This window comes from Callorhinchus milii, unplaced genomic scaffold, assembly GCF_018977255.1.
Source record: "Callorhinchus milii isolate IMCB2004 unplaced genomic scaffold, IMCB_Cmil_1.0 Scaffold8, whole genome shotgun sequence".
Taxonomy (NCBI): domain Eukaryota; kingdom Metazoa; phylum Chordata; class Chondrichthyes; order Chimaeriformes; family Callorhinchidae; genus Callorhinchus; species Callorhinchus milii.
The window spans coordinates 13,626,482-13,642,771 of record NW_024704749.1 but is presented as its reverse complement, the minus strand read 5'-3'; the positions used below and the strand labels follow the sequence as shown (position 1 = coordinate 13,642,771).

At 41.3% G+C, this 16,290-nt stretch overlaps 1 protein-coding gene across 6 annotated transcripts in view; it reads right to left on the bottom strand.

Moving 5' to 3' along the window:
• LOC103180404 (histone-lysine N-methyltransferase EHMT1) overlaps nt 1–13,789 on the bottom strand; it is a 52,232-nt gene extending 38,443 nt beyond the window's left edge. For 3 of the 6 annotated variants that reach the window (XM_042337201.1, XM_042337202.1, XM_042337207.1), the window contains exons 1-2: nt 13,740–13,776; nt 12,639–12,791 (exon numbers count right to left, since the gene is read on the bottom strand). In XM_042337201.1, coding sequence (XP_042193135.1) covers nt 12,639–12,791; nt 13,740–13,760 — 174 coding nt within the window. In that variant the 5' untranslated portion in view covers nt 13,761–13,776. Of the gene's footprint in view, nt 1–4,590; nt 4,700–12,638; nt 12,792–13,739 lie in introns of those variants that run through there. The other 3 variants (XM_042337203.1, XM_042337204.1, XM_042337206.1) reach the window with 3 other exon arrangements.
• Between the last annotated feature and the right edge of the window lie 2,501 nt (nt 13,790–16,290).

The following is a 16,290-nucleotide window of genomic DNA, read 5'->3' as shown; positions in this document are numbered from 1 at the left end:
CCCTCACATATTCCAAGAGCTACAGCATTTCACCAATGAGCTAAACATTCCATGATCAAAATCTCAGATTCCAATCAGAAAGCCTTCCTTCTTGTTCTGGGCTTCAATCTCCACCCAACATTAACACTTTGGAGGACCTCAGGAACACTCTTGAAACACACCCAAAAGATTAATAAGAAGAGAATTAAAGATATCATGGTATATTTCATTGATCCCCGAGCTCAAGCGGGCTCGAATGATCATCACTGCTCAAGGTTTCACAATTCTAATCTAACGAGATATAATTGTCACTCACTCATTAAGGGTTAAGTAGGAAAACGCTCAAGTATTGTAAAAGATTTACCTCAAACTAACTTTCAAATCCAAGATTACAATTAGAAGATAACTACAGGGAATGCTTGAATAAACTGACACTATCATTAAGTTCTTCTCGATTTTACCTTGCTATTTGTTCAGCGAGCAATATTATTTCCCTTTGGCGTGATCCACTGCACTTAATAAATGACGACACACTCTTACTATATTCCGTACAAAGTCTCATAACCCGGGGCCAACAAAAAAAAACTACAAACTATTTCTACAGATTTTACTTGCTTTATCTCGTAATTTCATGAGTTTAAAAAAAACTGGGCTCAACAGCCTCAGTCTATTCTCGATACTCACTGAGCACATTTTAACTGGGCCAAAAATGGCTGCCTTCAAACTCACTCAAAATGATGATCACCCTTTTCTTCCCCTCTGTAGAGTTACAGCCTTTTATAATGTGTATAAAAAAAGTATTGATTTTCCACAGGTGGGCTTTTCGCCCCCGTTTTATTGAATAAATATATATATTTCTCAACATTCCTCGAAAAATTCTGAATTTCAAAATACTGTTTGGGGAAATCATTCACCGAAAAATTTGGGACAAGGACATGCTGCAAACACAATTGTTCTCTTCCAGCAATTGTGTCCACTGAGTCGGTAAGAAATGCAGAAATGTATACAATTTGCCCATCAGAAAATCCACACATTACAATAAAGCTTCCCGCTTTGCAAGAAATGGAATGACAAAATGCCACATAGGACAAGTCCACTCAGGCCTCCGAAAGATCCCAAACTATTCAAAGGCCCAACGTTTTTTAAACCACCTTTTCGTTTGATATAATCTGCCTTTTTTTAAAAAAATAAAAGATTTTCAACGCATTATAAGTATCAAAAATAAATGGTTCCATTCGCTCTTCAATGTGGAATTCCCAACAAAACAGAATGAGAAGAGTACATGCAGCGTATCATTCAAACGGTAAGTACAAACAGGCAGGATAAATAAAGCTGATCCCGCAGCCGCTGAACCCAAGCCTTCCTCCCTGAGGGGTGGGTCTGCTTTCTACCCTTGCATATACCAGTTAGATTGACTGGTACATGCCAGGGAAGAAAGCAGACCCACCCCTCAGGGAGGAAGGCTTCACGCTGGTGTCAATTTGGATGCACATCAGTATAAACCGATATCGTATTTTCTACCATGTCCATGCTCAAAAATAAAAATATATATATATACTTTGCAGTAGAACTGCAATGCAATGAGAAACAGCAGTATAAAGTAGTTCAACAAAATGTACCAGCACATATTTAAATGTCAAGCGCTACATTTTAGGCTGCGTTAATATCAAACTACATTATGTTTCGAATTGAACAATAAGATTAGCAGCCGGTATTAAACATAGCTAGGCAGAATCTGCACAAGCCTAGTGAGTTTAGGCAGATATTGATGGCCAACACTCTGTTTGCTGTTCATTTCTTTTCCTTCCTTAGATTGAGATTTGCCTAAAACAAAATTGTCAATGATAAACTGGAATTAATTACACATTGGAACATCAAAAATAAAGCAGAATGGCACCCCAAAACCATTAAATACTGTTAGCCATTTTGATTGAGGATTAACCTCGAATTATAAAACAAAAGCCTATAAAACCCTGAATCAGATTTAATATAGAATTACTATTTGAAAAGGCATTTTGTATCATTTCCATACAATAGTTAGATGGTTTCTGGTTTCATATAAAATAGTAATATACTATTTTATTCTATATTTTCCTGTAAAGTGGAAAGCACATCCCATTTCTTGCTTGATGCCCATAACAGTAACACTTAAATCAAAAAACAAAACACTGTGCTGACTAGATTACAAATGACCGCGCGTTATGTACAATACATGGCCTTAATTTTCACCTACAGTATGTGATTAGCTGTGCTTACTTCAACGTACACATGACCAGCACCAAGAAATTTTCATTAGCTTTGAAAAAAGAATGGAGTCTTAACTTGTAAAAGATGTTCCTTGGCATATTCCATCAAAACACACACTAACCATAACTTTTAAACATTAATTTCCATCTAAACAAACATTGATTTTTAGTGCTACTGTCACACTGACTCACCCACCCATAGTAGACAAGTTGCACCTACTGCTAAAAATGATGTAGTTCAAAATACAATATTGCAGATATCACACAACGCCTGATAATGGACTTAGTATTCTGAGGTCTATATGTTACATGTACACGTAACATATAGACCTCAGTGCCTTGGGATGTCCTCCTGACGTGAAAGGCGCTTTACAAATGTAATTTTGTTGCTGTTGAATGATATTCTTACCAGTTTTACAGTCTGCATTGACGAAAAACATAAAAAATCTTGCAATAAGCAATTCTAATGTCCGTGAATGTAATGTACAACGACCCCCAAAAGTTAGAATGAGACTATTTAACAATCTTGAACCTTCAGAAGGGAAAATGTACCCCTGGAAGCCTACAAACCTATGATTTAATACTTACAATCGTTTTTATACATTAGGAAGCTGCTATACAGCAGAAGACTTTTGTACCAATTCCACCAGAATAATACAGAGCTATTCACGTCTTCTGCCTGCTCATAGGTTCAGGTTCAATGTCTTGAGCATGCTCAGTCAAGATACCTTCTCTGCAAAGTCAGCCATTTCATGGTCCTGACTCCTGGTTCAGAAAGGAGGTCCTGCCGATATACTGAACCAGATGTCATGCTGCTGGGCTTCAGCACTGCTTTGAAAAACAGCTGTTTTCATTTAGACTGTCCCAAAAAGAAGACTTCAAAGTTATAGTATCGGTATAATTCTGGAAATAAAAACTAACGGCAGCAATAGAAATGTCTTGTTTGCAACAAGCGATGTGAATTTTACAGATTTTACACCCATTTCAATGCAAGACTTCAAAATGGTAGGTCGGTATGCAACTTTAACAAAAAGGAAGAGAACACTGCCCACTCCCAGTGTTAAACAAATACTGCACAATACCAAGCCACAACTGTTTTGATCCAGTTAAGGATCAAACGTTGAATATTTCATTCCTCATATCTTACATGAATCAAATCGATTTATGAAAGAAATCTTAAATTGAAGACAAGAGGGAGGGGGAAGAAGTAAAAAGTCCACATTACAAGAAAATCGTTGTGTCATAAATATTTTCTACTAAAAATGAAAATGTGCTGACTTCAATGTCGAGTGAAGAAAAAACTCTTTCATCTAATACACTGAAATTTGAAGAAAAAGCAATTTTACAGCTCAATAAATGCAACTTACCAAGAAATACAGGATAATCAATTCTGGCACATTGCATGCCAATACAATGTGCCAATTTGTTTTCTTGTACTTTAGTTCATGGGGAGTGCATAATATTAAACAACTTTAAATAATTTCTAACTATATAGCGCAATTATAGTAGGTAAAAACTGGAGATCAATATCTAGCATTTTTAATTACAATCAAATATATTTACAGCCAATATTCTTGGTACATTTTGAACTGTAAGAGTCAAGTATAGGACTAAGTATTGCCCAAGAGCATGCTACCCAGAAGACCCTAAACACAAAGCTTATTTTAAAAATAACAAAGGATATAAAACTAGTTGCATTTTAATGTCAAGCTGTTTCAATAGTCCAGCTGCTCAATATGCCATATCCTGTATACATTGCAGAACTTCCGTTCTTTCGGTATTAAGTGAATGTTATTTGTAATGCCAAAATACGAGAGCATCAAAACCCAAAATATAACAGGTGTATATGTATACCTGTCTGAAAGGTAAACAGTCTGAAATAACCATATGTTTAGAACAATCTCTCCTTACAAGTCTTATCCCAACTGGATCACAAAACTAGAGGGATTCTGTAATATTATCACTCAATACAATCAACACAATTTCTGGTTAGAATCTTGACTCCCTCTGCATCCAAATTCTAGAAAACATTGGGAAAACATAACACAAACACAAGTATGAACCCAGTTTTCAACTTCCCGAAATTAGGTATGAATTTCCCCTTTAGGTATGAACCCAGTTTTCACTTTCCCCAAATCTGCATCACAAATCTATATTAAACATTGTGCAAATTGGAAAGTTTCTATGAGAAGCACAGAATGAAATGAATTAAACAAAAACTTTGAATGTGCTCTCAATGCTAACCTTCACATTTCAATGCAGGGATAATATAAAAATGTCCAGTTTCCAGATAGTATAAAATTTCACACCAAATCCAGTTTCTAAACAAATGCTGCACTTTTGTTGTAAAGAAAAACTTTCGTACCACCTCTCCTCCTTGCCCCCCTAGCTTCTTTACACACACGAGATGTTGAGTAAGCTGTGGTCCCCACTTTTCTTGCTTGCTGTCAGTGCAGCCATTTTGAAAAGAGCAAAGACAATCTCTCCCCACCACGAAATGGCCACTAGGCTAACAAGCACAGTACAATACACCCTGCACAATACACTACATCTTAATGCACACTACTCATGTTGATGGGTATAGATTATTCATAAAATATGAGATACATTTTCTATTTAAAAAATAAAAATATCATACAGTAGCACATCGCGATGCATACATACTGGGCTGAAATAAATCACGCAATAAGAAAAAACTTGCCATATTTATCTTGATCTCATTTCTAAACTACTGTACAGATGGCAAAATCGTAAGCTCACAAGTCACAGTAAAAATACATAGCGCAGAAAAGTTCATTGCCCAAACCAAACCTAGTACTAATAGATATTGAATTCCTCACTCCAGTTACTGTGCCTTGAGATGCTAACACACAAATGTAGAGCCCTGAATTACATACTCAAACCATTTTATTGTTCCACTATATTGCAGTTGTGAATGGATTGTGGTACTATATCTATTCGGATCAGAAAAGCGCAGACATTGAAAATGACCAAAAGCAAGTAGTAGCTACCGCTGATGGACAGAATTCAGAAAACAAATTACGTTATGAACAAAAATGAATAATTCACATTTATCCAATTGTTAGACATTCCAGCAACCCTACACAAATTGTAATTAAGTGTGAGAAGGAAGGAAGGCATCTGAAATGATGCTGCCAATAAGCAGTTCAGAAAACATTAAACGTTAACTTCAGACTTTATTAGCTGGAATCTAAAGCACATGATCTTCATATGGACCCCAGGACACTTCCCCAATGCTTAATCACTCGAGTTTGCAAGGTAAAACAGATTCAAGAGATCAGGTCTAATTTTATTTTAACCAAACACTAAATGGGGCTTTTTCTAAGAAATTTGGTAAAGGTTATATGGTTTTAAGAACCACAGTTTTGCAAATAATTTTAGGCAAACAGCTGTGTTATATTAACTTCTCAGATGTAAGCTATCCCAAAGTCCAGAAACTCTTATTTTTCGTAGGAAACAGGAGGAAATGTCATAAGGCTTGAACTTTTCAAAGTGCAATTTTCAGAGTTCTCAGCTCAGTTTGCTGTACTATAAAGGCATACTTCAGTCATATGCAACAGTTACAAAATACATTTTATTCCATGTTTTCCATTCAATGAATCAAAAATGCTCTGAGGTTCATCAATCTGCTTCCTTTCTCAACATTTACTTCAATTCCTGCAATGCTGGAGTCCAGATAGCTTCTGCAAACTGAAAAATAATATCCCAAATAAAACCACACTGCAAAAAAAGCAAACCAAAAAATTCAAGAAAGATGTACAATAAAGCCTTTTACTTCCTCCACAGCACACCCCTTTCAGTCGTCAGCCAGACTCGATTTCTCTAACAACCAACATAGCAACCAGATGCAGACCAATAAAAACAAAACACATATAATGTACACTCAATCCAATTTTACTCAAAATAGATAGATTAAAACATCTCACAACGATCATTCGATGCCTCGGTTGGTAAAATCACTGTGGAGTGATGCTAAACTGCACAGACTCAAAGTTGCCACGGCAAATCCTCTGTGTGCCCTGAATTAGTCAAAGCAATAGTGAGGAGCATTACAATTGACCTCAGTTCCCCTTGTGTAGAAAGATGTGCACAGGGTTCTTACTCCTGATCGCTTCTCAGTTACCGCTGCTGGACATTGGATAAGCACAGGTATGGCTCAGCTGGGATTCTCCTGCCCAAGCTCCCAACAAATCACAACCCACTCTCTGAGCTTACATAGGAGAGCAAAGCCTTCGAAAGAATTTCACAATCTTCAGTTGCTTCTTAAAGTCTACAATTTATCTCGACATGTCAATGAGGTATTGATGCATTGAGTGGAATTCATTGGTTACTGCACCTATCGGATGATTATGTAACTTTCGATTTCCCATTTACTTTTGGTCACCCAGGTATCTGACCCATCACCCTTCTAACGCTAAACTATTTTCAGATAGGGTTGCTCAGTTTATTTGCCAAATTAAATGAATAATGTCCAGTAAATTCTGTGTCAGCCTTGAAGAGAAAATAATGACAAGTAACACTGTAGAATGAGGCTAAGAATGGACTGCAGTAGGTGATAAATACTGTATAAAATTGGCACACCTACTTTACAAGTGCTTCCAACTTACTGATTCTCCAAGTTACAATTTGGACCAGGAATGGTGATTTTTTAATAGTTTACAAGAAATGTAAATCCACATGAACATACAGGCTCAAATACAAGGAAATTCATCTAAACAAAATTGATATCCCAAAAATATGACAAAGGGCCCAATCTCGTAGCTCCTTTCTTCAATCTTAAAATCAAGAAAGATTTTTCCTATTACATTTTCCAGCTGTAAAGGGACTGAAGGCCGAAATGACTGCAAAATGAATGCTGATGCAGTTAGGTAGGGGAAAAATAAATGTCTTCACTCAATAGTCCATTCTTTTGAAGATCAACCACCATGCAAGGTCCCATGTCAATCTGTATTGTGTTCAACTATGAGCCAGCCCTGCAAGAGTTGGCGGCCAAAAGATTAACAGACTCCAGTGTCCTTTGCCGAGCCAGCAACTGCACAGCAGCTTCTGAATCTAATGACTTGGAGAAACGGATCATTCCCTTCTTGAGGACACAAGATTGAAGATTATTCGTTGTCATGCCACATCAATGGAAGGATAGGAATCATCCTGCTTTTATTTGAAGTTTAATCGAAATCCAAGGCCAGTCCTACACTACACGATTGTCTTATTTCTTAGCTTGATTTCAAAAGGAAATGCTGAACCTTATACTAGCCATAAACAATGCAGGGAATATAATAATTCTACTCACCGCCTGTGCAATATATTGAGAAAAAAATTTCCAGTTAATTTTCCTTGGGCCCAGAAAATAATTGTAACAAACGACATCCATTGCAAATGAGCAACTTCAACTGCCTCAACCCTGAAGATATAATAAATAAAAAAACATGCAAATATAGAAGCTGCACCTTTAAACACCAGTATATATTTTAATGCTCCAATTGATGTGTATTTTGCAGATCATGCTGGTGAATAATGTAAAATATTTGTTTTATTCTCAATTACAAGACTTCAAATATTGCAAAAATATGTTCTTTGGTCTTTGAGGAAATTCTAGATTCTACACACAGTGTAATAGTCCACAAATTTCAATCAGTGCAATTGTCAATAGAGAGAGAGAGAGAGAGGAGAGAAAGAGACTTACCACTGATGAGAAATTATGCACCCCATTCATACATATAGGATAAATTGTTATTTGTAACAGCTGTTGCCGCTGGTCAGGGATTCAGAAAGGTTAGTCCCAGAGTCCGAGCACTCATTCTTTTGATGGAGTCTTCATACACTACTTGATAATTCTACATGAATACAGCATGTGGCTCAACTCTTCAACTCCCCCTATAGGTATAGTTTCTTTGTTTGAGTATGCTGCTGGAGATTATTTCATTGCAGATGCAGCCATTTCGTGCTGGCAGGTATGCTGGTCTGCTATTTGGAGGCAGAACCAAAGCACGTTGCTGCAAGAGCTATCTCTACCACTGCACAAGCACAACACTGTATGAAACACTGAGCACAATGAATACGGGTTCGACTAATTTCTGAAGGTGCTGAAGATCGTGCAATCAAAAGTTAGGCTGCGCTATATTCTGGAAATTACACAAAAAAAGAGTAAACCATAATTTGAGAAGCGCCTCAACAAAACCTTCTGGCATCATCCAGAGTACAAAATGCAGTTTCTTTGCATGTTGTGTTTTGAGCGAAAAGATCTTGATTTGCTGTTAAAACCAGTTCAAGTGATCAACGCTCACATTGTATATAGCACTGATTTCCATATACATTAAAAATGAAATATTGGGATGATTAAAAATAAAATCTCAGTGTGAAGAAACAAAATGTTTTTAACTAAAATATAAATAAGTGCAATTAACTAAATGATCAGAAATGTACTCAAGTGTTTAAAGCAGAAATATACAGTTCTATTTGTAAACAGAATGATGTTATTCAATGAAGAATTAGAGACACAAACCCATTATGGGCATTACAATTTACTGCATGTACAGTGCATTCTGTCATTTATGGCAAACATTATTTCAACCAATTTTGATAATGTTGCTGTTCTTCATAAGATGATGTACAGGGATTTGAAGAGTTGAGCAATTTGTAGATGCGTTTTTGAACACCACATGTATTATACCCAACAAATCTAAACTGATAACCCAGCAACATAGTAAACTGTACAAAGCAGACTTGGGAAAACAAATTCATAATGTTCAAAATACTGAGTTAACAAGTGTTATTCAAACCACAGCCATAATTGCAGTATCAAATTTACAAATTAAGACAACCACAACTGCACTTTAACCAAAACCCTCAAAATATTTTTTTCTTAATTTGATTTTTTTTAAAAAAACACAACAGAACTTGTTCCAGACACAACTAAAAGATACAAATAACGCTCTCATGTAGATTATTTCAGACAAAGTATGGAATTTATCTGAATTTATTACAATACTTAAAGAAAGCACACACCACATCTGTTGCAAACTATGACATTGAGATTTTACAAAATGCCAAAAAAAAGCTGACTCAGCTTTCGGACGACAAAATGATGTCTTTATGCACAAGATTCACTCAAGATTCAGACCCAAAATGTATTCACCTCTGGTTCCACCAATTTATAAAAAGAGCAAACAACAAGCAAACTAACCATCATTTCAGGTGGAACAAACCAATTTACCGAGATTTGTACTAACAATGCTTTCACTTTCTAATTTGGACCAGAGTATAACCCAGTGAAGAGGGAAGGGTGTTATTACTGCATCTACTATGTGCTTCTTATGCAACATTGGGCTAAACTTTGATGGGCAACAAATAAGAGTGTAAAACATTATTTGTACGTTAGAAACTGAAAAAACATCGTATTTCTCACGACTTCAGATTATAATTTACAACCGCACAGTTCTTTATGTCAAGTAACAACAAAGAAGTGCAACCATATACCATCCGGTTCTTCAATGGATTCCTCATTCTCATTAACCTAATGATTAAAACATTGGTAAAGTGCTATAAATACACATGCACTATGAATACTCGAGGCATAGTGTGTGTATTATTCTGAAGCAGTCAACGCACACTTCTGATTTCTTATACATCACAGTATAGGCACATGATAATAAGTCAAATACTTTTTGAAGACCTACCGTGATACATTTCAACTACATTGTGCCTCATATGTTCCAGCAATCGCTGTACATTTATTTTTAAAACTATTGGTAGATTTGCTTCAGATATTCAGTACTAGCTTTGCTTTCTGAATCGCAACGTAATCCCTGACTGTTCAGCGCCTTGGGACGTCCTCCTGACATGTAAGACGCTTTACAAATGTAATGTTGTATTGCATAAACGCAATACATTAGCACAATAGCTTTCTCAACCAATTTCACTCCCCAACTATGAACAGTCCCAAGGAGAAATTCTCCTGATTCTAAACTGCGAATCTGCTCGCAAGAAGCACCGCGAAGCGTACCTTACGACACATACAAGTCTGAAAAGCTCAACAGATCTACAGGTTTAAACATCACAACAAAGAACAGCGCAAGGCTCGAAAAACTGGGTTGAATCAACAGCAGCAGACACAAACACTGGCGTATGAGCACTCTTCCAACAAGCCACCCGAACGGGAGACACCTCACACTCACTCAGCGCGCAGCAACTGGTGGCGAGTGGGATTCTCAAAAGAGGCGGTCAATTTCTTCCGTTCAATAAAGAGCAACTTTTAAAGTACAGTAGTTGGGTTAGTTAGTAGTATGATCAGCTCCACCTCAATACAGTAAACAGGTCAACTCATGTACCCCCCCTGTAGGCTCAATTGCAGCCTCCCGAGCATGCTCACTCCACGTCAACTCACTGCAGCTTCAGCCATTTCATGGTCCAAGCTGCTGGCAGACATGACAGCCTGCCATTTGGAGATTAATCCCATGCACGGCTTTTGAATCACTAAGAGGGGGGGGGGAAAAAAATACTCTGATTCTAATTCTGGTGGTGGGGGAAGGGGGTTGGTGAGGGGGAGGGGTGGGGGGGGGGAAGTAGAGAGGACAAATTTATCCAAAGACCATGAAACCAAAGACAGAAAAACACTGCAAGTTTCAAAGCAGCAAATTGAAATGGAGAATTTAAACAATGAATTTGAGATTTCTGCCATTCTTTCCCAATGTGTGCACTGCTCACACGTTCTGAACAAGATTTTGAAGCTGAATATCGATGCAGAATGAGGGTCACTATGCCAACCTAACTGCAAAATGCTAACTTGCTGTTAAACATCAACAGCTCTTGAATTGTCCAGCAAATTTCTATTTTAAGAACAATGCCGCATTGACCAGGCAATAGGGTTGCCAGGTAAAGTGGCAATACCTGTGATCATTCATGAAAATAATGAGAAAGTGCTAGCAACTTCATAACCATGAACTGTAGATATGACAAGGAACTTAAAGGTGCAATATTTCTGTTTCACTTTGCCAACTCAAGTCTTAACGTAACAAAAGGGCCAAAAGAACAATGTCGACAAAGTGTCACATTATCCTGAACAGATCGTGTTTGAGGGAAATAAACAGGTCGAAGGATCCCAACTAACAAAACGAGAGTTTTTTTAAAATTCTGACTTAATGTTCAAATTATATTATCAACAGATGCAACAATATACTGAGATACACAATTTAGTTCAAGTGGAGGTACTCTTATCCAGCATCACTAAAACATGCTAACTACACCTACACAAGGAAGTATCTTGATCAATTTCAGTTAATAAGTCAAACGAGCAAGAGTAATTAGAAATGTATATTCGCAATTTCCCTATGGCATGACCGTTAAACCTCATTATTTTACATTGAAAAACAAGTGATTTCTGAGGTGAATATCATGCTGCACGGATTTTGGGTGTACGGCGAATATTAAGTACTTACATGTACCTCATGCGATGAGATTCATGTTAAAATGTATATATGGGTACAAAGCAATGACAAACGGAGACGTAAACGTTTTAAAAATATTGACCCATTTAACGAATAACTAATTTAGGGATACAACAAAGAGGAAACAACAATAAAGGCAATGGCAGATATCCAAATTGAGAGAGCTCCAAAGCCTCAAACTGAAATGCCATTTGAGTCATCACCTGGAGTAGAATCTACAGAAATGGCATCTATCACACTACGTAGATAGACAGTACAACAAATGCCCTACGCTTTAAACTGACAATAGAATAAAGAGTTTGGGATTGAGAAGCACCATTTGAGCAATACGATGATATGGTGAACCACAATCATATACATATGCAAACCCTTTGTTCTTAAAACTGGTAATTATTATTGGGAGACACGTTTTTATTATCCACTGATGGGAGACAAATGTGTTGGCGACAAAAAAATCAAGGATAAGAATTTGTGATAAAATACAGGTAAATATACGTGACATTCACCTGTAAGAGTTTAATAAATTACGCAGAATTGAAAACCAGATGGTGCATTTCAGAATAAATCCTGAATTTCCACCACCAGATTGCAATATACTTCCAACACACCAACACCCACCCACCTCCAAATTGGGAGGCCTGATTCAAAAAGCATCTTGCTCTTCGCAGATGCGTGCAAAAAAAATTAGAAGTCACATTACTTCATCTACCAGGAATGGAAGAATAATAAGGAAAGCAGCTTCTTATGGTTGTGTTTGCCTCTCTCTCTCTCCAAAACAAAACAGCCACCCCTTAAAAAGAACAAATCTCCCACCCCTTAAAAGGAACAAATCTTCCCAGGCAAAGGGGCGGTTAAAACACATTGATGGCAAACAATCGAGTGAGAGAAAAAAAAGAAAAACGCGCCAGGAAACTGCGAATGGCGACTTTTAAGTGTTAAAAAGGAGCACCTTTCCAATGCGTAAAGGCTCAACTTCCAAGAGGCTTCGGTTGACCATTGACAAAGATGCCCTTCCATCCTCCTCCTCCTCCTCCATGCTCGCTCGCTCTCTCTGCTCTTTCCGCACCACACACACAACACTTTCTTGCCCCCCAACTCGCCCCTTGGGTTACAAACCAAAAAGAGAAGAGAAACAGAGAGGGAGGAGGGCAACCAGAGAAAGGCAAAACATTGGGTTTGTGGTGGAGATATAGATATGGATAGTGATAGTGTGCGCATGTGAGTAAGAGGGAAAGAGATCAAGTGCATTGGGAAAGAAAGCCTTCAATGAAAAGAGAGGGGGAGGGGAATGGAAAAGAAAAAATAGAATGATAGTAAAATAAGAATTTTATGTCAAACAAAAAGCTGATAGATAACTTTGGGGGTATTGTGTGATAAGGGTGGGGGTGTGGGGGGGGGGGGGTGTGTGTTATGGGGGGGTGTTGTGGGGGGTGTGGGGAGGGGGAGTGTTGGGGGGGGAGTGTGTGTGGTGTGGGGGAGGGGAGTGTTGGGGGTGGGTGGGGGGGGAGTGTGTATGTGGGGGAGTGTGTGTGGTGTTGGGGGGGGGAGTGTGTGGGTGGGGGGAGTGTGGGGTGGGGGGGTGTTGGGGGTGGGGGGTGTGGGGGAGGGTGTGAGAGGGGAGAGGGTGTGGGGGAGGGGGGAGTGTTGGGGGGGTGGTGAGTGTTGGGGGGGGGGGGAGTGTGGGGGGGGGGGGTGTGGGGGGAAGAGAATAAAATCAAACAGAACAGCCGTTGGGGCGAGCGAGAGGCTAATAACCGCCTGTGCCGCGCGCCCGGGAACCAGCGCAGGTCATAACCGGGTCCCGGCGGCGGCCGCGGGGCAGCGCGTTACACACATGCCGGGGCGGGGGGGGGCCGCCCCCTCTCACACACACACACACACACACAAAAGCCACAACTTTTTAATGGCGGTCACCGGGCCCCCGCCCCCCGGGGCCCCCTGTGGGCAGTGCCCCCCCCCCGGGGCCCCCTGTGGGCCGGGTCGGGTCGGGTCGGGCGGGGTTCGAGCGGCGGCGGTGGGGCCCGAGTTGGGTTAAGTTTTCGCCGCTTACCTCAGTGTGCGCGGCGGCCATGGCTCCGCACGGCGTGACCAGCGCGTGACGTCACCGCGTCACTCCCCCCCCACTCCTGGGCGTGAGATACACAGCGTGAGATACCGGAGATACGGGCGGAGAGAGATACGGGGGAGAGAGATACGGGCGGAGAGAGATACGGGCGGCGCGAGATACGGGCGGAGAGAGATACGGGCGGAGAGAGATACGGGCGGCGCGAGATACGGGCGGCGCGAGATACGGGCGGCGCGAGATACGGGCGGAGCGAGATACAGGCGGCGCGAGATACGGGCGGCGCGAGATACGGGCGGCGCAAGATACGGGCGGCGCGAGATACGGGTGGAGCGAGATACAGGCGGCGCGAGATACGGGCGGCGCGAGATACGGGCGGCGCAAGATACGGGCGGCGCGAGATACGGGTGGAGCGAGATACGGGCGGAGAGAGATACGGGTGGCGCGAGATACGGGGGGCGCGAGATACGGGCGGCGCGAGATACGGGCGGCGCGAGATACGGGCGGCGCGAGATACGGGCGGCGCGAGATACGGGCGGCGCGAGATACGGGCGGCGCGAGATACGGGCGGCTCAAGGCCAAGTTGCGCGCTGTGTCAGATACAGAGACGGAGCCTGAAATATCACGTCTTCGAGACATCGCAAAGCCCTTCACGGAATACACTGTGAAGCGAACTGACTGCGTATTCTGTGGGCGAAACGCGGCGGCCGATCGCGATCAGAGGTTCGCGGGTTGTGTGACCAAATTATTATCTTTTTTTTAGTTTAGATTATTTTTTTTTGGACGGGTTTACTGAACCCCCGGAAAAGCAATCTGCCCATCGACTAACAACCCGGTTCCTACTTACTGCGACGTAACAGAGGTGTGTGTGTGTGAGTGTGTGTGCGCAGCTGCTGCCCAGGTGCAGCCGTGTGCGGTCAATGGCAGTATCTCTCTCTCGTTCAAAAAAAAACGGGTCCGCACTCGATTTCCACGACGACGCGTAGCGTAGCTTCCAGCAGCAACTCAACAGTTTGAAATGCAAACTGTCTTTGTCTGGGAAGTGAGAAGTTTCTCAGCTTCCCCCTCTCCCCCGAGAAGCCTTACCCGAGGACGTCAGCTGGGAGCAGCCCCGACCACTCCAAGGACCGCTCCAACTCCCCGGTGTGATTGGAAGGCGACGGGACAGGAGGATGTTAATTGGGTACCAATGTCCCTGCCTCAGCCACACACACAGCCTTTCTGGCAGCCTGTACCACTGATCCTGCCCCGCAGCTCGGGTCCAAATCCTGACTGTCCATCTCCTTGGGAAGTCAGCAACTAAGAGTTGACGGTAACGTGTGTTGCGGTGGACACCGGAAGCGGAGCACTTAACACCCGCACGTTACTGTGCGGGATTTCTCGCTCGAGGACCTTTCCGAAATACTTTACCAAATCAACACAATTCCATCAAAGAAAGGTGGCCACAGTGTAGACGGGATCCCGTGAGTGATGATGTGGGAATAAAAGCACAGTCTCCACTGAATCGCGAGACCCTGCATTTTTGACTGTGATACAAAAGGCTGCATTTTTCACCCCCCCCCCCCCCACCCACTCCTCCATCTGCCAAAAACCCAGTGTTACCAATCTTCTGGGTAATAATAATAATAATCATCCTTGCATTTAATATAGCGCCTTACCACATCTTCGACACATCTCAAAGCGCCTTATCACGTGTTCGAGATGTCTCAAAGGGCTTCGCAGCATATACTGTAAAGTGATTCGACTGTGTATTTTGTGGGTACAGTCCCAAACCAGCGAACGTTTTAAAAGGATTAAACCAAATATGTTTCTTTAATCTTTAACCAACCGACCGGCGTGTGGCTGGGCTGCAATGTTGCTCTCTTCATCGCGAGCCTCATTTGCGAATGACTTGCTGCTCTCGATAGGTTCCTTCGTGTTGGTTTCCACTGACCAGAGCTGGAGAACTGAAGCCTCGCGCACACAGCCGAACAAGAGACAGTTTTACTGCCACCTCGTGGGCCGACTACGTACACAGATCCTCCACGTTCTGGAGGCCCATTTCAAAATAAAAGTCTTCCTTTACACCCACCGCACCTCCTTCCCTGCCCAAGCCCTTTGCAAGGCCATGCTAACATTTTCAACGTCTTAACGCTTAACGTGGTTTCAACGTTGGCCCCTCGTCCTCTCCGAAAAAGACTTTGCATATCTGTCAGAATCAGTGAAAAGGTGTCTTCATGCCGTATCAGTTTCCGAGAAAGCAGCATTTACAGTAAAGTGGTTTCCTGTTGGCTGCTGAACCTTGAGGCCTAAATGTTTGGGTCTGTTGCTGAGTTATAAATCACCCAGGCCAGAGAACAACTAACAGAATAGATTACATATTCCCAGGTTCAATCTCAACATGAGCGAGAGACCTGACCTGGATCTCTCTCTCTCTCTCACACACACACACACACACACTCAGTTCAGCTCAGAAAATCTTGCATGGAAATGTGTCTTCCCAACACATCTGTCTGATGGAAAGGTTCAGAGGTAAGGATTATCCCGTTGATAATTAGTT